Source organism: Saccostrea echinata, unplaced genomic scaffold, assembly GCF_033153115.1.
Source record: "Saccostrea echinata isolate AGI-Se365-2 ecotype Australia unplaced genomic scaffold, CSIRO_AGI_Sech_v1 ptg000012l, whole genome shotgun sequence".
Classification (NCBI taxonomy): domain Eukaryota; kingdom Metazoa; phylum Mollusca; class Bivalvia; order Ostreida; family Ostreidae; genus Saccostrea; species Saccostrea echinata.
Window position 1 is genome coordinate 1,435,177 of NW_026889761.1, and position 26,423 is coordinate 1,461,599.

General features: G+C 32.5%; 1 protein-coding gene across 1 annotated transcript; it reads left to right on the top strand.

The window, feature by feature from the left end:
• Positions 1-1,346: 1,346 nt before the first annotated feature.
• LOC133185660 (ficolin-1-like) lies at positions 1,347-14,691 on the top strand (the record flags this gene model as incomplete). Its single annotated transcript, XM_061320968.1, has 5 exons — positions 1,347-1,380; positions 4,667-4,803; positions 5,263-5,359; positions 10,821-10,985; positions 14,441-14,691. Coding segments are annotated over 5 exons (684 nt in total), but the record flags the coding sequence as incomplete, so codon positions are not given.
• Positions 14,692-26,423: the final 11,732 nt, after the last annotated feature.

A 26,423-nucleotide genomic window follows, 5' to 3' on the forward strand; every position in this document is an offset into this window, starting at 1 on the left:
TAAAAAAAAAAAAAAAAAAAAAAAAAAATAGGATAAACGTGATGACTTCAACTTTTCTACCGTTATGTAGTAATTTGCCATTATTATCTTCAAATGGAGTTTATATCTCCCAGCGCAGGTATGTTAAGGCAGTATCCAGGTCATATTTCGGCGAATTTAGACTTTTTTCGTAAAATGTAACATTGATAAATCGGAAAAACCATAGATAAAACATTTACTATTATTATCCATTGTATAGACGTCATTGAGTCTTCAGCTAAAAGAAGCACTTCACTACAACGTCATCACGTGAGGTCTATAAATAGAAAAATTGCCTCAATGAAAAAGTGAAAAGTTCAACACTACCCAAGAGATAATTCATTTCTTTTAGTGAAAATAATTATGCAAAAACATCACTGGGCCATGAAAAGTGCTGCTAGAATCCTACTCTCCTGACACAGAAAAAAATATTCCAACGTTTCGCATGAAACCTTATCAATATTTTTATATTTTATACATACGATCAAGGAATTTTTATCAATTCATGTTAACCACACGATTCTAGCAGCACTTTCCAAGTACTATAGAATACAAGCTTTCGATACAATCAAAAATTATATTTCAAAGTATGCGGCGTAGTGTTGAACTTGTGCATCTTTGTTGTTATAGAACGACAGAGGAACGGCTGATCGGGATTTCAAAGCACTGACTGTGTTCATTATAAGAAAACATGGTAAGAATATATCAGCGTACCTGATTCTTAATCTTTAATTCCTTATGAATCACACATAACATTCGCGGTATATGCCTTAAAACTCCCATTTCATATATTTGCTTACATGAATTCTCGTCACCTTCAATTTCACTCGGCAAATATTTGATCAATAGTTATGACGTCATGGGTTTGGTATTTAACCCCCGTGCTAAATAATTAGCTATTTATACCACCCAAAAACGACAAGATTTAGTTTATATTATGTTTTGAATGATTCCATTCTTTTCTTAGACCTGAAATTTAACTTTAAAGATAGATATTAAGAAATCATTATTTCTAAAGTTCACGTCATACAGCTTACTATGACGTCATATTGTAAAGGCAAGTAGGATATCTCTGGGTGAAGCCTTAACATACCCGCGAGTTGATTCATTTTCTAAACCGAGGCAAGCTATTGACTAAAAAGCTGATAAAACAAGAATATCAACAATCTTGTTGAAACTCAACATTTCGTAAAATCTTGTCAAAATCTTACAATAACCTTGTCAGCAAATACAATCTATTGTTAAATCGAATATTGACTGACGTTTTTCGTGCAAATTGTTAGGCTATTATTTTTACAGTAAATTGTCTACGGATTTTTCGTTTTCCCGATCATGACAAGGAGCACACAGCGGGTGTAATCGGTCTACAGGGGATGCTTACTTCTCCATGGCACCTGTTCCCAACTGTGATGTTTTAGAGGTCCGTGTTTGCTCTGCTCCAAATTTGTTTTGTTTTGATGGACTTCTGAGCTTGATAACTGTTTGCTATCTTCATATCCCCTCCTCCCAAAAAAGTGCAAAATGAATTTTTTATAGATGCAAAAAAAACTTTATTACTTTGAATGAGAGATTATCGTTTTCAATTTATCGATATAATTAATGAGAGAGAAAAAAATTGATCTTTATCTTGAAAAATCAGTGGAAGCATCACGTGAGAACCATCAATCATAAATAGAAAGATCCGTGCAAACGATAAAAGTATACATAAACCAGAGAAGTTGATTATTCTCTTTAATCCTGCTGACAATAAATTTGATCGCAATTTCATTTACAAAAAAAGTATTGATATGGGATCAGTAATACGTCTTATGTCGACCAATCTGTACTTCACTGGACAAGTCCTCGCTCTGTTAATGTTACAGACATGCTACGCTCAGTGTTTAAACCCAAAATCTTTGATCATTAGCAATTATGAAAATTCCTCGTTACCTGGATTTAACCTTTTGACCAATACTGACGTGGGGATGTGTATGATGATTTGTTACAAGTTTACATTATGCCGGTCAGTATATTGGATACGAGAAAAAAGGAAATGCCGGCTAAACACAAGATTTGCTGTTAAGAATGAGAGTCGTCTGATGATCGAGGAAAGTATCATTCACATTGACCGGGAAAATTTTCCAAAGGTAATTAAGACTTTCGAGGATTAATAAAACAAATTGATATTTGAGAAGAAAAAAAAAATGAATTTCGTTGTATTTAAAGTAAATCATGACTTTGGTTTGATTTATTTTCAGCATCTTGTGGGCGATTGTTTGAACAATACTTGTACCGAGGATGAAATCTGTATTCGTGGTAAATGCGTACCTGTTTTAAAAGGTAACATTATTCCAAAGTTTATTCTGTTTTTTGACACATTTTGTCAGGTGATAACTCTTATTTATTGCTCATCGTAAATGAGTTTGATTAACTTGTAATAAGTATCAATTAACATCAGTAACAATCTAAAGTACAACAATAACTTGTGAAACAGGAGATGAGCTTTTAATGAAGTGTATATTAAATAAAAAATACAGGTTTAATACCTCTTCAAAATGATTTGTTTCGACACTTTTACCAAAGAAAAAATGTCATTTCCTTCCAAATAATTTTTTATATTTATAATCAAAATGATTTTGGGAAGATCCAAATGAACTTTCTCTAAAAACAAATAGGGTCAAAAAATTGGAGCAAAAGTATTATTAATAAATAACGCAGTACAGTTAAGGTGACGAATGGAAATATCGGCGAATTTTTTTTTTTTTTAAATAGAAAAATACATTCTTTACAAGGATGGGCGATTCTATTAGGACTTTACCATCATCAGACACATGTAATGTGGTTGAAAACTACATGTTGGGGACGATTAGATTTCTTACCTAGACTTGTGACGTAATGTGGCAGTCAAGTGATTTTAGCAAATATACCTGCAGTATTGAGGTCATCTATAAATTTCAATATTTCAAGGGCATAACCACGTTAAAAATCTAAGTTTAATTTAGAATTATTTTCAACACTCTTTGTAGTTTGTGAAAAGTGCTGCAAACCTATATAGATTCTACTGTGTTGAATATTTTGCTGGTCAAGTGCATTAAATGTAGATATAATTAATTCATTTGCAAGATTTCATCAGGTTCGCAGCACTTTTCAGATATCTTCATACCTCTTGAGTTTATGTGTAAAAGCTTGTTATAATTCATTGAGGGTATGCCCTTGCAATATATCGATTTATTATGACCCTTCTATTACCCTTCAATGAATCTGCATACAAATATACGGCAGTATCGCTTGTCTAGGAAATGTATGGGAAGTATATGAATAAAATCATAAAATATACATCGCATCCAAGTTAATGGCCTCTTAAATATCTACAAATATATTTTATTAACTTACAAAATACATTTTCATTGTTTTTCATTGTATAAATTATAACTTGATCCGCCTCTCACTGCATACAAACTGCGTCAAATTATGCGATATGACGTCACATTGTCAAGTGCATTGCGATCAGTGAATTTTTTATATATTGCTCTGTGGGATTTAACCAACGACAAACATACATGCAATAGTAAGTATTGATGTAGTTTAAAGCTATCCAATATTTAAAATAGCAAACCATTTCATTTTGTGGTAATTTGAAGAACATATATATTTGTATGATGTCATTAGTAAGCATTTCCCGTAAAAATTAGGCCCCGCCTCCTTATTGAGCCTTAACTGTGCTGCGAAGGTAGGATACCATTCTAAGAAAAAAATATGAAATACTGGCTTATACTTATTTTTGAACAGATAATTAGTGCCTTGAAAATGGTGCCAAAAAAAAAAATGGATCATAAACATTAGAAAAGAAATTGATAAATGAAATATATGGAGAAAACGAACAGTATTCAAGCTCAAAAGTCCATTTAGACAATACAAATCAGGGGAAGAGCAATCATGGACCTGTAAAACATCAGAGGTGGGATCAGGTGCCATGGAGGAGTGAGCATACCCTGCCGACCGGTCTCACCCGCCGTGTGCTCCTTGTCATCATAAAAAAATAACGGAAAAACCCGTCTACAATTCAGTTTATAAATAATGGCCTAACAATCAGTATGAAAAATGTCAGTCAGTATTTGGCGTAATGATAGATTGTATTTGCTGACAAGGATTGTATCGAACATAGAACTTACGAAATGATGACTTTAAACGAGACAGTTGATATTCTTAATTCATCAACTTGGTTTAGATTTTTTTTAAATTCATATATTCCGATTACTTTTATAAAGACAAATGTATTTTGAAACTTTAAAAAAGTAGAAAAAGGTTTTAAAAAAATAATAACAGAAATGTACATTATATCAGAGACTACTTCATGTAGTCGTGAGGTTCAATCCGACATCTGAATAACTAACAAATGAACATCTAGCAATGTCAACATCAGACCAAATAGCAAACGGAATCTACAGGTATCAATATCAGTTAAAAGTTCGAATTGAGACCAAGTTACAAATGGGCTAAATCAATTTATGTAAGCCCAAGTAGCAACTGCAGCTTATGCATACTGGTTACAAAGAGCAGTTGCTAATAAATCGTCTGACAAAATATGATAAACAAGATACCACGTTCAGCAGAATAAATAATTATTTATATATTATCATATGAAGAATTTCTTTTTTACGTTAATTAGAAAAAATATACAAGGATTGTTCGGAGATTTTGAAAAGAGATTTCAGCAGGAGAGGACAAGATGGAGTGTATATTATTTACGCTGACACTCGGAAAGAGGTTTTCTGTGACATGACGACAGACGAAGGAGGGTGGACGGTGAGTAGTGTTTTAATTTTCAATTAATTTCCCAGTTCCATTTCAAATATTCATTTATTAGGAAGTCATTTTCACTGTAGAAATTCTGAGTCAATTGTAGATTTCACTATCATGAAAGCAAAATCATTACTTTGAATGAACTATTTTTTTTATTGATGATAGTAGGCATTAAGTATCAAGGGGGAGCCATTTAGTTTATTGCAAGTACGTTACGTCACAGAAAAAAAAAACAATGAAAGTATAGCCATAATGTTACAATCACTTAAATATATTGTCGATAAAATGTTAAAAAACCCTAAAACACACAAACTTGTTTTCTGGCCATATTTCATGAAATGGTTGAAGAGGGCAGATATGAAATTCTAAAAATATCCAAATGATATAGAGTAGACCTTTTATTAGTATAATTTTTTTCTGTCACAAGTAGCTTTATAATATTTTAATCAATGGTTTTTTCAGGTCATTCAAAAACGAGAAGATGGCGAAGTTGACTTTTACAGGACATGGAATGAGTATAAACAGGGATTTGGGAATGCGTCTAAAAACTACTGGATAGGTATGTTTCTGTATTTTCTGCTTTATTAAACTGATAACTTTGAATTTTTATTTAAATACGAGCAAAACATCAAGAAGTTTATGGGCCACATCGCTCACCTGAGCACATGGCTGGAGAAAAGAGCAGAAATCAGTTAATCACCTAATCACTTAATTCTACATTACTTGAGGATATTTCTATAATAATGTGACTAATCATGACTTTGCTAATCTCGAGAAAAGATTTCTAAAGAAATTTCCTATATATTCCTATGCAAAACTTCACCCCCTCTTGTGGCCCCACCCTACTATCGGGGTTATGATATGAACAAATTTAAATTTAGAGTTTGTAATGAAGCTTTCACATAAGTATCATTTTTTTCTTTCCAAGTGTTTCTTGAGAAGATTTTTTAAAGATGGCACCAAATTTTCATGAAATTCTTAATAATCTCCCCTTGAAAGAGGAACGTCCTGTAAACAAGTTGAAATCCCCTTCACCGAAAGATGTGGCAAGTTTGGTTGAAATTGGTCCAGTGGTTCTTGAGAAGAAGTCGAAAATGTGAAAAGTTTATTGACGACAGACGGACGCCGGACATTTGATAAGAAATGCTCACTTGAGCCTTTGGCTCAGATGAGCTAAAAATACAGGCAAACTAATTAAAAAAATGTTCAAATCTTGATAAACATATTGCTTTACGATTGGTATGAAATATTTCAGCAAAAATTCAAAGACACTTGTATTTGCAAAAAAGTCATTATAACGACCGTATTATTCACTACACTGAAAACCCTGTAACATAAACTTATTTTTCGCTGGCCTGTCTTTGTGTAAAAATTTATCGCAGCTCTTCATGAATCAGCTGGGAGACGACAAATGCAGTTGATAATGGAGTAATGCCACAGAATATCTGAAGCAAACAATAAATAAGCTGAGGTCATTCAGTTTGTAATATGATTTAATTATTAGTTTCCGGTTGCGATTTACGTCTATCTTCAGTAAAATATACTGAATATCACTATTGTGTCTTTTATTTCGAGTTTACTGGGAATAAATGATTACATTTAGCCTTTTAGTTCAGAAACAAGGCCAGAAACAAATACAATTCGTCATCATTAACAGTACTATTTTTTGTTTTTCTTCATATCAGAATCATAATAGTATTAGGAAAAGAATTTTAATTCAAAGAAATGTGTAGAGATAAGGAACAGTATTCGAGCTCAACAGTCCATTAAACATTACAAAATAGGAGAAGAGCATGGGGGTGCCAACACGGACCTCCAAAAACATCAGAGGTGGGATTAGGTGCCATGGAGGAGGGAGCATCCCTTGCCGACCGGTCACACCCGCCGTGTGTTCCTTGTCATGATCGGGAAATAACGGAAAAGTCCGTCGACAATTCAACAAAAATATTATCGTTATTTATTCTTTTCAGTAATTTACATTTCAAATGTTCTGAAGCTTTTTACATTCCTATATATGTAATATGTTACCAAAAAAAAAAAAAAAAAAAAAAAAAAAAAAAAATGAATAAATAAAACTAAATAAATAGATTAAATCAAATAAAGTGGTAAAAAATTCCGAGAAAGCTGTCGTTTCCTTTTCCTTTTAAAATAACTTTTTTTAAAAAAAAAAAAAATATCTGTATCTTTTTGTGTTAGATTTTATTGTTTTTTCTTTATTTTCCCTATTTATTTGAGTTTAGCAAAACTTTATCTGAATTAAAAAATGCATAGAATCAAAAATTAAAATAAAGCTGCTCAAAATACCTGTACTATTAAATTAGCAATGCTTTTAGGGGATGTTGAACAAACAAGGATAACTATGATTGACTTTTTCAACAAAATTAACACATAACTGTCTGTCTATCCTTTTCAAAGGAAATATTATTCTAATTTTATGTTCTTTATGTATCTTATTCATTGTGCTCACGGTGGGTGTTACCGGGAATGCTTAATCCTAGGCACCTGATCCTATCTGTCCTGTTTCCAGGGTCCATGTATTTGTCCTATTCACGATTCGTTTTGTTTATTGGAATTTATCAAATTGATCACAGTTCTTTGTCTTCATCTTATGAATTCATACTAATTGTGAACTCGATTATACAAAAACCATTTTAATAGATTCTATTATGTTATGCGAATAAGTATGTGGTTATGTCATTAAGTTATGTGAAGATAACGAGCAGTTCAAAACAAAGGTCTAACAATTAGTATGAAACACATCAGCCAAAATACGACCCAATGATAGGTTACATTTGCTAACAAAGTCATTATATTGACCATAGAATTAATTTACGAAATGCTGACTTTATATGAGGTTGTTGAAGTCCCTGTATCATCAGCTTATCTGTCAGTAGTTGTCTCGGTTTAAAACTGACCGTACTCAGAGTATGCTCTTGAGTATCGAATAAATTGCGAGATGTAAACACCAGAGTAAGTAAGTAAAAGCGGGATATTTCTACATAAATGAGGAAAGTTGACGATGGAAAAGCTGAAGTCATCTCATTTGTCATCCAATTATGATCTTACTTAGCCCTTGTCATCTGTAGTCAATAAACATCCAAATAAGAAACAGATGTGGAAGTAACCATTGTTAGTTGATAATAAGTCGTCAATATCTCTAAATATCGAATGGAAGGCCACAGCAAGTGTTTTCTTCTTCTCATGTAGATGGTTTTGAATAAATTCTACTTCATGGGAATATTCAAACACTTCAGCTAATAAAGGAGCACAATTAGTGCAAAATGGAATTCCAACAATTTCTTGGATAATTCTAGTCTCCGAAGATTACATATATGTTGTCAATTAGGAACTCCAGCATTTATGTAATACCCACATCAGAGTATTTGTGTGTAGAAATAGAGTGATTTTAATAAAAAGTAATTTTGTTGATGACTAATCACCAGATTTGAAAATTTTCGACCATTTTTATTGAAGATGCAGTTGTCTATGATATCAAAAAGCCTAGTTTTTAATTTAGCGTGAGGAATAGTTGTATAAAGTGTCGAAGAGTCGTGCGTTTGGATGTTACTGACTTTTATAAAAATGGCAGTATTAAGAGCCATTCTCTGTAATGACTTGAACTTTTATATAGGAGCTGTGGCACGCATAGTCTCAGAATTTCTCCAAACTTTCTATGATAAAAGTCTTTGATACCGTTAACTCAAATCAGGCAAAAATTGGTTGCTACGTGTCATGGTTACCATAGCAACATGTCCTAAAGTTTGAAAAATGGCATTTTTCAACATCTTCAGAGTCCCACAGTTAACGATTGCAGCAAAGCAAACAAGTGGCAATGACTGTTTCTGAAAGTTGAAGGCCTGATGTCGTCTTAAATGCATGATAAACATGTTTGGTAAATCGTCTATAACATACATTACTATGGAAACAAAGTATTCAAAAGTAATAATTTTGTTCATTTAATTTTATAAAGTCATACACTTAAGAATAAAAACAATTATAGGTTGAAATGCAAGCAAATAATAGAGAAGAGATCCTTGTAACATATACCAAGGACAAAATATGATATTTCTTATAGGTTGGCAATGGTTGCCACGGTTTTAATACCACGAAGGGATTTTAAATTTACTCTCTTAGTGATTTAATCTTATCCTATCTTTTTAAAAAGCATATTTCTATATAACTGATGATCAATTTTTAAAGGCCTTTGTGTGACCCTAATTTTCACATTTCAAAAAATTCACTTTCAATTCTTTAAATAGTGCGTTGCTATGGAAATAAGGCAAAAAACATGCATAAAAATCTGAAAAATACTCTGTTTCCTTGGATACGTACCGTTGTATGTAGATTCCCAAAACTTTAATGATTGATATATGTGAACAACTAACCTGATTTTCAATTTTGACTATCACCCAATCTCTAACTGGATGCAAAAAGCTGACACATAGGGTCTAATATTGACAAAAAATTAACAAAATCGAACATTTTCTCTTCTTGGTAACCATAGCAACAGTGTTGTATTTTTCAACAACCTTTATCAATATATGATATTCAACTTTAGTTCTACGAGATAAATACTATTCAAGGTGATTCAAATGATATTTTTCTTGATTAAAAGGTTGGTAAATTCCTAAAGCAGCAAAAAATATCACATTAAACAACTAGTACGTTGTTTCCATGGTTACACTGCAAAGTAACAATTAATCTCAATTTTTCTTATGTTGTCGGTGTTGCAAGGTCCTAAGGATGCATATGTGCCAGTCATGAATTTTATTGTTTTCCCTCACGGTAGTAGCATTAACCCAATCATAGCAACAGATTTTGCATGGTGACACTGTGTTACCATGGCAACCATGAAAGTTATTTTTAGAATAATATTGCCAATACCTAATTACATGAGGTCAAATATTTTTCATTGTTTTTCTTACGTTTTTGATTGAGTTTGATCATGTAATATCTATTATTTGTGGCTATAGAGCGTTTTTCAGCATTTTTCAGCATCTAAAATGTATTCCAAATGTACCCATGGTTACCACTTACTTAGAGATAAATTCTAAATAGTTTCTTTATAACATAAGTGGCAATAAGGTGTCATGTTTTTGGGAGAATGGTTTGTTTGTTTTTCGTAGTCTTTATTAAGGTTTAATAAAGATTTAAAGTGGCTGAAAATCTCAATTTTTTCAACTTTTCTGGCTGTTACCATGGCAACCAAGGCACATAGCAACGGAATTTTATTTGATATATGTTTCTGGTGTCAAGTTGTAATAATGGGCAAAGTTTCATCAAAATCGGTGACCATGCGTGGCAAAGAAGTTTAAGTGGTTACCGATCGCGAGAATCGCTATTAAATTTTGTAAAGGTTTTTAAAGGTTTTTGAGAATCCACATCTGATTTACACCACTTCGAGAATATGCTTTACAGCAGTTATTATTTTTGCAAAGAGTAAAGATAGGGGCTTGGTAAATCTTTTGCTAAACGCTTCAATGTTTTTCTTTTTGTAAGAATTATTATTTATTGATAAAACGTCGTCGATATATCTAAGTTGTCGAATTAAAGGCCACAGCAAAGATTTTTTCTTTCATGCAAAAGTTTGTAAATAAATGCTGCTTCATACAAATAAAAAAAAAACACATCTGCGATTAAAACGCATGACAATTCGAACACATTGTTGGAAGTCCTGTTTTCTGAAAACTACATAGAGATTCTCAGTAAAGAACTCAAGCATATTTTAGATATCAACCTGGGAGTATTTGTTTGTAGAATCAGAATATTTAATTTTTTTTATTTAAAAAAAGTCCGTAGATGACTAATGACAAGGAACACAAAGTTTTTATTCAAAAACTATTCCTTCTTAAGTTTTTGTCTGATTTCAATAAAATTTAGTACACAGACAGATTACAACAAAAATACGAATTCAATTAAATCCTTTACAATTGCTTATCTTTCTATAGCAATAGGGTTAGGGCTAACACTAATCCTTAAAATTCACATGTAAAGTGAGAATTTTTACATCTTTAACAAAGGGAATGACGCAATCCACACCTTAACAAAGGATCAGAACCAAGAACTCCGAATTGATCTCCAGAGACATAATGGAGAACAGGCCTATGCTGCGTATACCACATTTTACATCGGAGATGAAAACAATAAATACAATTTAACAATATCTGGATATTCGGGAACAGCAGGTGAGTAAAAGGTTCAAGATATTATGTTATGATAAATCTCTCACATAGCAATCATTTACATGAAATATATGGAGATAACGAACAGTATTCAAGCCCAAAAGTCCATTAAATAGTATTAATTACAGATACATGTAGTTTAGGTTATATATGATTCTCTGATAAAAAGTTGAAAACAGCGAAAGGTGATCGATCCCAAAAAAAAAAAAAAAATCTTCAAACAAATAAAATCTGTAAAGGGTCATAAACCACGTTCCCTCGGAGATTCCAGATGTGGGATCAGGTGACTGGGAGGAGTAAGGATCCCCTGTCGACCGTGAGCCTTATGTATAAATCAGGTATACGAAATATGTCGTAGTAAAATTCAGTATGAAAACAAAACCTTTACAATTTGTATGAAACATTTCGCAAGTTTTATGGTCGATACAATGACCTTGTCAGCAAATACAACCTATCATTAAGTCAAATGCTGACTGACGTTTTTCATACTAATTGTTAGACCATTACTTACACACTGAATTGTCGACGTATTTTTTCGTTTTTCCCAATCATGACAAGGTACACACGGCGGATGTTATTGGTCGGCAGGGATGCTAACTCCTCCATGGCACGCATCTGATCCCACCTCTGATGTTTTTGGAGGTCCGTGTTTGCTCTGGTCTCGATTTGTATTGTTTAAATGGACTTTGAGCATGGATACTGCTTGTTATCTCCATATTTCATTCAGCAAGATATTACCAAATTATAGGTTATATTTGCATACAACCATAGTATCTACGAAATGCTTTGAAGAGGTATGCTGAAATTCTTGTAACATCAGTTTATCTGTCAGTAGTCTGCCTCATTTTAAAAATTGATCGTTCTCAAAGCATGCTCTTGAGTATCAAATAAATTGGGAGATATAAACACCATATGTAGGTGATAACGGAATATTATTACATGAAGAAATTACTACATAAAGTAAAAGCCATCTCGTTTGTCATTTGATTTAGCTGTTAGTTAGCTGTTAGTTAGCCCTTATCTGTTTTAGTCAGTAAAACATTTAAATATGAAACAGATATGGCAGATTCTGTGGTGCCTTTTTTTAATTTCACAAGTCTTCAAAGGGACATTGGTATTCTTTACAAAGAGACAGGGGTTATTCTCTACACAGAGACAGGGGGTATTCTCTACACAGAGACAGAGGGTATTCTCTACACAGAGACAGTGGTTATTCTCTACACAGAGACAGTGAGTATTCTCTACACAGAGACAGGGGGTATTCTGTACACAGAGACAGTGGGTATTCCCTACACAGAAACAGAGGGTATTCTCTACACAGGCAGTGGGTATTCTCTACACAGAGAAAGTGGGTGTTCCCTACACAGAGAAAGTGGGTATTCTGTACACAGAGACAGTAGGTATTCCCTACACAGAGACAGTGGGTATTCTCTACACAGAGACAGTAGGTATTCTCTACACAGCAGTGGGTATAATCTACACAGAAACAGTGGGTATGCTCTACACAGAGACACTGGGTATTCTGTACACAGAGACAGTGGGTATTCGCTACACAGAAACAGTGGTTATTCTCTACACAGAGACAGTAGGTATTCCCTACACAGAGACAGTAGGTATTTTCTGCTCAGAGACAGTAGGTATTCTTCATACAGAGACAGTGGGTATTCTGTACACAGACACAGTGGGTATTCTGTACACAGACACAGTGGGTATTCTCTACACAGAGACAGTGGGTATTCTCTACACAGAGACAGTGGGTATAATTTACACAGAGACAGTGGGTATAATCTACACAGAGAAAGTGGGTGTTCCCTACACAGAGAAAGTGGGTATTCTGTACACAGAGACAGTGGTTATTCTCTACACAGAGACAGTAGGTATTCCCTACACAGAGACAGTGGGTATTCTCTTCACAGAGACAGTGGGTAATCTATACACAGAGACAGTGGGTATTCTCTTCACAGAGACAGTGGGTAATCTATACACAGAGACAGTGGGTATTCGCTACACAGAAACAGTGGGTATGCTCTACACAGAGACACTGGGTAATCTCTACATAAAGAGAGTGGCTATTCTCACGTTACATTTATTTTTGTAGGCACTGTTCCTTATCACACACAGGAGAAATTTTATTTTCAGTAAATTAAACGTGATGCAAGGCTCCAAGCACGAAGTTACGTTGAATTATTTCATTTTTTCCATTAACGTGTTTAAAAGTTTGAAACAACTTATGACAATATCACTGTTCCTCGCATAGACTCAACGTTTTCTGGAATTACCTAAGTCGATAGATAAGTAACATTAAAAATAAGAAAATTCCTTTTTTTTTTTTTTTTTTTTTTTTTTTTTTTAAGCCACATCATACTATCCCAAGCATATATATCTGAATTACATTAATTTTACATTCAGAAAACATTTTTGCAGATCTGTGTTTTTTTTTTCAAAGTAGCCACACAAAATGTACATCATCATCATCATCACAATTCGTATGTTCTCTTTTTCATTACGATGGTGTACTCAGCTATATAAAAACTACCCGAAATATTATATTGCATTCAAAACATACCATTACATTCTTAGCTCGGGTTTGATTTTAATTTGTAGGCTATGAACATAAATAAGAGACACTTTGCACAAAGGCATGTCTAAACTACATACTGACACACTTGTTCCGAAATCACATGACCTTGTTGGTCACGTGACGGGCAATTATATTTTTTGAAGTGTTGCACATAAGTCGCTTCGGCATAAGTGTTAAACACATTTTTTTTTAAAACTTTAGTACATAAATAAATTAATTGTATCCTAGTGTACCCGAAAAGTGCTTGGAACGAGCCATAGTTTCATTAGTATATGAAATATTTCATGAGAATTTCAACTACCTCACACATTTGAGGGTATTTTTTACTCTTCATTGTTATTTATATCAAAGCTAATCCTAAGCAAGATTCAGTTTAAGAACATTCTCCTCCTATGAATTTTCATAAAACATTTAAAGTCAATCTTTATTAATGACTTGTCATAATTACACATAAATTCTACCTTTAACCACGGTTTTGTAAACAGGGTCATTTCAAAGTTGTACTAAATTCACTTAATTTCAATTCAGAGAAATTTTAAATATTCAAAAGTTATTACATACCCTCAGACTTTAAACTGCAGTCAAGTCACTTGAATTGTACAACAACGTTCTAACACATTACATGTGGTTTGAAGTAAGACGTGAAATTTATGAATTCTACCCGCAATTACAGATCAAGTTTGCAGTGAATTGAGGTTATATTCAATTATGACGTCATATCTTGTTAGTTCAGAGAAGTGATGGAAACCTTAACATACCAGCGTGAAATTTTGCAATTTACAAGACCAACACAACATTTACTACAGCGGTAGTTACTGGGTTTAATTATTATTGGTTTCAAGCTTTGGGCTTAAATGTTATTAATACTCTATTCTAGGTGACAGTTTGATTGAATGGCACAATGGTATGAGATTTTCCACCAAAGATCAAGATAATGACATGAGTAACGTTAATTGTGCTATAGACTTTCACGGTGCCTGGTGGTATAGCGCCTGTTACGAATCAAACCTAAACGGAGGATATGCTACGTCTGCTCTGATTGGTGACAAATACCCGGTATGGGTTCACTTTAAAAAAACTTTCGAAGCTCTACAAAAAACTTTGATGATGATTAGACAGAAAAACTAGAGTTAACTAGAGTTAATGTATAATTAGTTCTGACATGCCTTTAATGAATTTAAAATGCAGTTCTTAACGCAAATATTCCTAGCTTCTCTGTGTAACTTAGTTATCCCATAACCTAAGCCATCCTTTTTTAAGAAATGAAATTTACACTCTATTCTTTTTAATATGGAATACTTTATCTTTGCATGCTATGATAAAACAGTGTAGTATATATTAGACTATGTAACGTGTCATTTGTTAAAGAATGTAGTGCACATGATTATATCACTGTTAAGAGGATGTAGAAGAGATTAGACCGTGAATTATGTCCCTGATAAATCAAAGTATATGTAGAACAGATTGACTGTGAAATAAATCTCTGATAAAACAATGATACCCTCTGATGTGTCACTGAATACAAATGATACTCTCTGATGTGTCACTGATAAAACAATGTAGGACAGATTAGACTATGTAATATGTCACTGATAAAGCAATGTAGTAAAGATTATACTGTGTAATGTGTCAATGAAAAAAAAACTATGAAGTACACATTAGACTAAGTTACAAACAAATCGGGAGCAGAGCAAACATTAGATCAGGTAACAAATAAATCGGGAGCAGAGCACACACGGACCTCCAAAAACATCATAGGTGGGATCAGGTACCATAAAAGTATTTTTGTGCTGCTGTTCTTTTTTCTTTTAAAAAAGAATTGAAATTGTTAACAATATAAAGCTCAAAAACTACATACAAAGAATATTTTTTACATTCCAATATTTTTTTCGAAATTGTGTTTGTTTTTTGCTTATCTTCTTACTGTATGTTGACTCAATGATATAATACAAAAATTCGACGGTAAGTGGGAAACTAACGCCCACATGTGTAACATACGCAGGAAGGACATAACCAATGTTAATGTTTTATGTAAAAGAAGTATAAATAAATTCCAATCAATCAATTAGTTTATGACATCATTACGGATCGTGTAGGTAATTGGGATCGTAGTTTTCTTTTTAATAAATTTAAAGTTTTTTGCTCTGAAAACCGTCTTGTTTATAATTAAAAAAAATGTTAAAGTGGGAAAAATATCAGTAAACTTCATCGAAGTCTTGTTCATCGTAACGATTAAATAATTTCAGATACCTGGTTTTCTGTTGCGGAACCTGTATAAATCTTTAATAGCCTGTATTTTTTTGTCGCAACACACAGCTTTGTGAAAAGAATAAGCCTCATGTGAAGTATATTTAATCTATAATGTATCGATTTTGCATATCTGTTGAAGAGACCTGATTTGATACTAATATCTATATATTATTTTGATTTTTTTTTTTTTTTTTTTTAAATAAATCATTTTTTCTTTGTTAGGAAACAATCATTATTTCTAATCTCGTCTAGTTCAATTTGAGTTTATTAGTAGAAAAGCTTAGTTGTCAATGTAGGCAAAATGTTTCTCGATCCAACATATTCATTTAAACTTCTTTTGTTTTAAAATAACTTTGAAATAGGAGGTTTCTACTTGAAACGGACGTCAAGTGCAGTGTATTTCTGCATTATCTGTTTTGTTCTACAATGTAGTTATGTATTAATCAAAATTAGCATTAATCCCCGTTAATAGTTTCCCCCAGTGAATCTAAAAAAAAAAAAAAAAAAAAAAAAAAAAAAAAAAAAAAAAACTGTCAGTAGAAATATTCTTTGTGCTTTAAAGGTGCTAGTTCAAATTTAGTTTCAAATCCTGATTGCCATTTTGAATTACCATAACAAATATTTGTGATAGTCAACTATAATAAATACTTTGACACTGATTTACTATGAAATTTTATTTTTTCACTTTTTTTTTCTTTTGAGATTTAAACGTAATATTTCTTAAATTACATATCAATGATGCAAAAGTGGACCTAATATTTCCTATTAATATATAAAAAAATGCCTATAGAAATTAAAAAAAATAAATGATAGCAATCTGATGTTTATATTAAAAAAAAACCCCTCTAAATAAGTATAGCAAAATCTTTAATTTTCTATTGTTAAACTTTGATAATGTAGTAAACAAAAGAGAACTACAGTAAATTGTATTTTTCTAAAGTAATTCTATTTTAATTTATTTTATATTTAAGATAAGCTCTATGCAAAGTTCAATTAACTCAAATATGATGCCTTTAAACGAAAATTATGAAATTTCAATAAATCACCACGTAAAGGGTCTAATTTAATGAATCTCAACTTTAGGTCTGCATCATTTTATTAAAACAGAATCATCGGTTCACCGGAGTATATGCTTGAGATATAAACTAAACGTTGTAAGAGGATACTCAGTAAAGAGAATATACAGACATCGATTTGTACGGAATAAAAAAAGAGAGGCTTGAATTTAGAATGCTTCAAAAAATTACTTGATTGCTATATCTCTTATGATATACAACATGAATTGGATTTTTATGAAAACTATAGGTTTTGCCATCTGTTTGCGATTCTGTCCGTCTAGCTGTCTAGCTGTCTGTCTGTCTGTCCGTCTAGCTGGCCCTCTGTCTGTGAAACCGGAGGGGACTATAGGTTTCCTCTGAGTCTGTCTGTATATTTTTTTTTTTACGGAATTACAACATTTTTAATGGGAACAACATACCTGCCTTCTTGACCATGACCTCAGAATTTGACCCACTTTTGCCCCCCAAAAAAAAAGAAAAAAAAAAAAAAAAAAAAAAAAAAAAAAATGGGTTTAAATATTTTGGACCTTTTTACCTTCACCTTAGAGATTGATGCATTTAAAAAAAACTTTAACCTTGGGCATAACTTTTGAACAGTTAGTGCCGGGTTTTATATTTTGCATGTTTATTTCAAATGACAATGTCTTCCCTTGGATACCATTCATTTTGTCCCTTTGACCTTGGAGTTTGACACAATTTTAGAAACATTAACATTGACCATAACTTTTGAATGGTTGGTTCCTGGGTTTTCCTATTTCCCAGGTATATTTATTGACATCAGTCCTTTCTTTGGGTCACAACATTTTTGATCTCTTGACCTTGGATTTGACTTACATTTGAGAAACTTTAACCTTCGCCATTAGCTGCCATACAGGGCATCAGTGTTTCATAAACACATCTTGTTTTCCTTTTATTATAGAAAAAGAATTATTTTTCAGGGTTGTAAAGGAATAATAACAATGGAATTTTAGCCCTCCCTCCATTAAAATAATAAGATTTATTGTAACTGATTCATTAAAAAGGTAAAGATAATGAATTAGTACTATAAACATGAGTTCATAAAAATGCACTGTGTAAACTCTTCAAAAATGTACTAAGATTGAACACTGAATAAATTTTAAAAATCCATAAAAGTGATATACATTTAGTAGTTTACATCATGCTAACACTGAATACAAAAAACATGTTAACTTGCAGTCCTCTTAAAATAGATTTTTAATCAGGTTTTATTTTTGTAGAAGATACGAAGGGGTAAAATGAAAATATTGCAGTTAGTTTTATTATTTTTCCCATCCAATTCGAAAAATGGTATACATCTTAATTTGTTGGTGGTGCCGAAAACAGAAGTGGAATGTATTACGAAATGCATTTGTGGTTGTTTTTTTTAAAGACTAAACTGAAGCATATATATCCATTTAAGGCATTCCTCACAAATTTAATAATTTAGACGTATTTGTCCAAGAGAACTATCACTGTGACTCACCACGCTGCCATTTGTTAACACTGAGTCACGCGCTTGATAAATTCAAACGTTTACGTAATCGCCTATAAAACCGTATCGCCACCTGATGGTAAATAACATAAATACTTTCCTATAATCCATATCTCCAGGTAATAAATGCAGAGGATAAAACAAATAGAACTTGCGACATGTGCAAAAAAAAGTTTAATTTTTTAAAAGAAAAATATTTAAACGATAAAGAAATCGAGAAGGGATGATATTGTTACGCAGGAGTGCCCCAAAGCGAAGCCATGTTTTAACGTGAAGAAGAGTTCTTAAACATATTATTTCATATTTCCTTGGACAGCCAAAGTACAACAATACGTATTATAATAGTTGAATAACATTCTTTTGCCTTTAATCTATACAAATTCTAAAATTATTACACGTGTAACAGCAGGTACCATTGTGTTTCGTAAAAAACGCCTAATCTCATATTTACAATTTTCTTTCAGTAAAATATAAAAGTCATTGGGTTTAGCTTCCTTCGTTATGTCCTACCAAGCATAATATACAGCTATACATTCAATTAATTGTACGTGTATACATGAAAGTTCTGCAAGACAGCTAACGAATTTTGAAAATTGAATTTAAAAAAATTCCAGTACTACTTGTAATTTACGATACATATATTTCAATGAAATACACATTATATATTTTTTTTCTGAAATATTGTTGTTATTAAAAAGATTTGCAGCGGAAAGCTATTACAACGTTAGATAGATGGATGGATAAATGTTTTCCTCTGATCATCATCTTTAACTCTTTAAGAGGTTCGACTCCTGTCCAAGAAGTCCATACCATGTATTCTGGTCCTTCTTCACCTGCTGAGTCTCTATATTTCGAGTTTACATTTGAGTAACTAAAATAATTGTACCACCAAGCACCATGGGGCTCCGTTGCACAGCGTCGCCATTATAGCCAGCGTCATAGTCTTTAGCAGAAAATCTCTTTTTATTGTGATTGTTGCCCAAACTGTCACCTGTGATAGGAAATTATGATTTTTTTAAAAGGACAGATGGCAAGTATTAATCTTCATTTTTTGATCTGCGAAATTAGTTGCATTGCTTTTGGAAAATTTGAAATAACAAGATTTTACCAAAAGCAACAGCTTAAAAACTTACGACTTTTCTACTTTATACACAACCATTCCCCACGATAAATTAAAGTCCAGGCTTTTTGATATAATTGAAAGCTGCTTTTCAATAAAAATGGAACTCGTAAATATACTTACCTTGTCATTGGTCATTTGCAAAATCATTTTGTTAAAAACATTCTGATTGTACACACAAGTACTCTGAAGTTGACATTAAAAAGATGCTTGAGTTTCTGATTGACAATATCTATGTGATTTTTGGAGACCAGGTCTTCCAACAATCTATTGGAATTCCCATGGGTACCAATTGCACCCCGTTATTAACAGACCTTTTTTAGTATTCATATGAAGCAGAATTTGTCCAAAATCTTATACGTGAAAAGAAGAAAACACTTGCTGTGGCCTTCATCTCGACATTTAGATATATCGACGACGTATTGTCAATTATAATTAACAAAGGCTATTTCCATTCTTATGTCGATACGATATATCTCGGTGAGCTTGAGATAAAAGATACCACAGAGCCTGACACATCTGTTTCATATTTGGATATTTTACTTGAAAAAGACGTTAATGGTAATCTAACAAACAAGCTTTATGATAAACGTGATGACTTTAACTTTTCTATCGTCAACTTCCCTTACTATGCAGCAATATACCTTCATCAACTGCATACGGGATTTATATCTCTCAGTTGATTCGATACGCAAGAGCATGCTCTACGTATGTACAATTTCTAAAAAGAGGAAAATTATTGACAAACAAGTTGATGAAACAAGAATATCAGCTGTCTCGGTTAAAGTTATCATTTCGTAAGTTCTATGGTCGATACAATGACCTTGTCAGCAAATACAATTTATCATTGAGTCAAATGCTGACTGACGTTTTTCATACTAATTGTTGGGCCATTATTTACACACTGAATCGGCGGCGGATTTTTCCGTTATTTCCCGATCATGACAAGGAGCACACGGCGGGTGTGACTGGTTGGCAGGGGATGCTCACTCCTCCATGGCACCTGATCTCACCTCTGATGTTTTTGGGGTCCGTGTTTGCTCTGCTCCTATTTTGTATTGTTAAATGGACTTTTGAGCTTGAATACTAAATTCATACACTCATTCCTATATTCATAAAACTATTTTGTAATATTATTAATTCTTATAAATATGAGTTCTAAATTACGTTTTGTCTAAAGCTGGATATTTTAAAGAGAAATGCTATGTTTCAGTACCGGGTACTTGGCAAAGAAACAGTCACAAACTATGTTTTCGTGTTAGGTTTGACATGGAATCGTAAACGAGAATCGTACCCGGTACCTCCCGACTACAAAACAAGCAATCTTCTACTTGGCCGCTACAGTTTTTTCAATACTTGTTCCTAATATGGACCTGATATGTCAAATCCAAAGCAGAACTGACATTCACTCAGTGCATTTTAAAAGAAAAAAAATGTATTTATTTACCAGCTGTTCCGGAATATCCAGACACATTAAGTTTAAAGAAAGTGTCCTCACTTCCGAGGGAAAACGTGGAATATTGAGCAAAAGCCTTTTCTCCATTAAAACGCTGAAGTTCAATCCGAAGTTTCTGGTTCCCATTTTTAGTTAAGGTATGAATTGCATCGTTTCCTATTGACATAATGCAAATCAAACACTTAAATATAAAATAGAATATAAATTACAAAAACGTGTACTTAAAAATTCGAATTCATAAGTGTGAAATCAGCAGACATTTAATGCAATATGAAACATACCTATCCAGTAATTTTTAGTGGCATTCCCAAATCCGTGTTTATACTCTATCCATCTATCTATTTATCGACGTTACCAACCTGGCGTTTCTGAATGACCTGTAAACAATGCTAGATATTTTATTATATTGCTTCTTGTAAAAATAAACACCGACTAATATGTTACATTCTCCTTAATTATCTGTTAAGATTCAAGGTAGAATATATGCCAGTTTGTACTATTTTGTAATATAGAGGTGCTATGGGACAAAACTGAGTAATATAGAATTGTTTAAGGATTTTTCATTGTCATTATGTAAAATGCTTCAAAACCCAATTCCGAATCAAAAACTTGTGGGTTGTTCTTTTGCCTTTTCTCCTCCCGCGAGTACAGTAAAACTTCCAAATTGCAGACTAAAATTCAACTTCCTTTTTGTTATGTTAAGGTTTATAATAGCATTTACTAAACATTTTGTAAGTTTTGTGAAAACAGAAGCTAAGAAATCGAATGATCCTACGTATGGTAATGCAGTTATTGGTGGAAATTCCAGAAATCAAGATCGTAACCAGAAGAGAGCTGTTGCGTCTACTGATTTTACAATTGAAGTACAAGACTTTAACATACGAGAACAGAAATGTGAATTTTGTGAAAGTAGTACCCATGCACTGAATGACTGCAAGAAGTTTTTAACCAAAGGACTTCAGGACAGATACAACTTCCTGCAAAATAATGGACAGTGTTATGGATGTCTTAGGAAAGGCCACATAACTAAAAACTGCAAAGCAAGACTTAAGTGTTCCATATGCAGCTATCATGAAAAGTGGTGGTATTTCGACTGCGATTCCTTATGTAGGTGCTAATGTTTAAGGACAGTTTTCACGTCCCACTTAGCAAGAGATTTAATGGCATCATGATAAAATTTCGTTTAAATTGTTTTCATGATAAGCTCTAACATCTGTAACAGTCTTAGATTTTCTACATTTGAAGTTGAAATAGCTAATAAAAGTATTCGGTATTAGTTCAGAATTTAACAGTTCTCACCGTTCATCCTCCTCCATCTGTCGTCATAATGACATCATGATAATATTTTTGTTTAAATTGTTTTCATGATAAGCTCTTACATCGGAAACACTCTTAGATTTTCTACATTTGACGTTGAAGTAGCTAAAAAGAGAAAAAGAATTAATATTCTGTTATCATTCAAAAATGAAAACTACTCACTGTCCACCCTCCTCCATTTGTGGACATGTCACAAAAAACCTCTCTCCAGGGTGACTGGATAAATAACATACACCCCATTTTGTCCTTTCTTGCTTGGGTCTCTTTTCACAATATCTGAACAGTCTTTATATACTTTTTCTATTCAGTGTGGAAAAAATTCAATAATAAATATTTATGCCTTAATATTAAGATGGCTTAAAAAGATTACATTTTTGAAGTATTGTTGTGATTTATAAATATACATGTACATCAACTAGTGTTTAAATCTGATTGAATAAACGAAATACATTGGATGGCTGGTCATGTCAAAAGTGACAGGGTAATTGTAATTGATGCTTAATGAAATATGGAGATAACGAAATGTAATTAAGCTAAAAAGTCACTTGGAACAATAAAAATCTGAAGCGGAGCAAACACGGACCTCTTAAAAACACCAAAGGTGGAATCAGGTGCCATGGAGGAGTAAACATCCCCTGTCAACAGGTCACACCCGCCGTGTGCTCTTGTCATGATCGGGCAAACGGAAAAATCTGTAGACAATTCAGTGTGTAAATAATGGCCTAACAATTACAGTAGTATTAAAAGAAATCCAGTCAGTATTTGACTTAATGATAGGTTGTATTGCTGACAACGGCATTGTATCGACCATAAAACTTGCGAAATGATGGCTTCAAACGAGACTGTTGATATCCTTGTTTCATTAACCTGTTTGTCAGTTGCTTGCTTCGTTTAAGAAATTGTTCGTATGTAGTGCATGCTCTTGCGTATCGAATCAGCTGGGAGACCTTTACTCAAAATGCAGATGAAAAGGGAATATTGCTACATAAATAAGAGAAGTGGACGACTGAAACATTAAAGTTATCACATTAATCATAAAGTTTTGTCGTTAGGTTACAATTAACATCTTTTTCTAGTAGAATATCCAAATATGAATCAGATGTTTCGGATTCTGTGGTATCTTTTTTCAAGGTTATTGGGATATTTCAAGTTTACTTGGATATATTAAGTTGTAATATGAATGGAATAAAATATATGGAGATAACGAAAATAATTCAAGATCAAAAGTCTATTCAAACAATTGAATCAGTAGCAGAGCAAACACGACCTTCTTAAACATCAGAAATAACTATTGTTAATTGATAATACGTCTATCGAAATTCTCAGTTGAAAGCCATAATGTTTTTCTCTTCTCATGTATATTAAGCTTTTGAATAAATTCTGCTTGATATAAATATAAAAATAGATCTGCTAATAAGGAGGCGCAATTGGTACCCATGGAAATTCCGACAGATTGTTTGCAGACTTGATCACTAAATACTACATAGATGTTGTCAATAAAAAACTCAAGAATCTTTTGATATCAATTTTGGAGTGCTTGTATATACATTTAGAATGATTTTTAACCAAATAATTTTGCAAATGACCAAGGGCAAGGTAAATAAATTTACGAGTTCCAGTTTTATTAGAACAGCAGCTGTCAATGATACTAAAAAACCTGGACTTCAATTTATCGTGGAGAATGGTTGTATAAGGTATTGAAAAAATCTTCCGTTTTGATTTTATTGATTTTCTGTAAAAAAAAATTGAGATTTAAAATTTTCTTAAAGTCCCTTGGAATTTTTGAGTATCAACATCTGATTTACACCATTTCTCATTGTTGAACTGTACAACTGAAGTTTCTCCTTCACTGCTGCTAACATTGAAGTGAGGGGAAAAGAAAGAGGCTAGGTAAAACAATTACTGGAAATGTATATGTCTTTTTTGTAAGGAGTTTTGTGTAGGAATCCAGTATAGGTATGGTAATTCAAATTCATTTTGATTATTTGGAGTATTAAAAATATTTCAAACTGACAAATGATGTTGAATAATTTACTTTTTAGAAAGGGAACTATGGGTTTAAGTTAGATTACCATTTGCAGAATTAAATCGAGTTCCTCTAAAATACAACTCAATTAATGAGCCTTACAAATAAAGATAATGTTGTAACACGCTTAAATTTAATGTTTGGAAGCAAAAGTCGATTTCTAATTGGAAGAAATATAAGGTGTGGACTTCAACTTGAAAAATGGTGGAATTGAAGACTGGACCTTTTTGTGATTAAGAACATTACTTATATTAACCGTATCAATTCTCTTGGGGGAGGGCATATGGGAGTTTAAGAAACGAGCAGGTTGTTTTAGCAACATATTCTTCCGTAAAACGTGGCGGTTTAAAGCCTACGATTTGCAATATCAATAATCGCAGATCACAGCCTCCTTCAAACTTCATCTTGAGAAACAGAGTCAAACCATTATTTCCAGAATATAAATTGATATTTGTGTATCTTGAAGCTCTTCTAAAATTTGCAAGAGAATTTTTTTTAGGAAACTATCTATAAAAGTATATTAATAGGCTTAATTCGTAAAACACGATAATCCCATTCAGATTTGCTATGATTTGATGAATAAAGCATTTTTCAAGGGTTTTTCGATTTTATTATTTCATCTACTGTAATAAACAAGCTTGTTCAGATAATCAGTGAAATCATACATACAAAACATTGATTTAAAAACACTCCTCTCCTCATTCTCAAATAAACAAACAACAGAAATAGAACGTTTACAATCTTTATCAAGCATTATAAAATAAAATTTTGATATATATATATATTTTTCTAGATAAAGAAAGTAGAATTTAAGGTTACTAAATTTAAAAGACATTCCCTACAGTAAATTTAAGACGTTATATCTTACCTTCTAAAACATGAACACATTTACCAGCAATACAGATTTCATCCTCAGTGCAGGAATGATTGAGACAATTGCCCGCCAAGTGCTAAAATTAAATGACCTCAGAGTTGCAATTAATAAAATATGTGATTCAATTCATTCTTATTTAAATGAATGTTTCAAGATTTCTTTCTTACCGTTGAGAAATCTTCCCGTTCGACATGAAAAATGTGGTCTTGTGACTTGTCACTCTTTATGCCAAATCTTGTCTTTAGCCGGCATGTCTTTTCTTCTCGTATCCAATCCACTTGGCGACATAATATAAACTTGTAACAAATCATCATGCACATTGCAATGTCAAAATTTCTCAAAAGTTTAAAACCTGGAACTGAGGAATTTTCATAATTGCTAACGATCAAAGTTTTGGAGTCGAATGGTCGAAGCACTGAGAGTAGCATGTCTGTAACAGAGCTAGAACTTGTCCAAAACGGTAGAGACTGATCATAGTAAGTCTTGCAAACATTTTTTAAAGCGATACGTTGGTCAAATTAAACGGTGGGTTCTACAGGAACAATCAACAGCCTCTATTGTCTTCATTTCTGTAACATATATAGCAGTCGTTAAGGTCTGTCTATTTATGATTGATGACGCCTCATGTGATAGTTTCCTTGTCAGTATTGTTCAATAGTTAAAATATTGTCGATTTAACTTTTATCAATGATTTGGGTAAATTTGAAAAAAAAGCATAATTAAATAAAGGTGGTAAATATCGAAAAAATGGAAGGATGAAGCATTTCATCTTTTTTATTAATGATTAATTGACCTATGGCGTACTTTGCATGTGTATCAGACAAGTAAAGCTATACAGGGAGATGTGTAAGGATTCCAAACCCTAAGTACTGAGAAGGCTCATTTTGCAAGCAATCATGAAGCGATGAATTAGTTTGGTCCAGCCTGTAACTCTTATAAAAATCAAGTAAAATATCTTTATTGTACTCAAAACAATGTTCCATGCATTTATTTTTGATGCTCCTTTGAAGGTTTTATATGGTTTATGTAAAAAGGCTAAAGAAAGTTTAAACTCTGGTTCTTGAACATCAGAATGCAGGCTTGATCATTGATGTTGCCAAACATTAGCATTTTAAGCCGCCACAGAATAATTCTCAAGAAATTTTTTCCTTAAACTAAATTTCGCCAATAATGGAATTGATGTTATAAACATTAGCAATATTTTTTCTGTACAAAAAAAGTCTATATTTCAAGTTGAAGTTCACAGCTTGCTTTTAGTACATATATT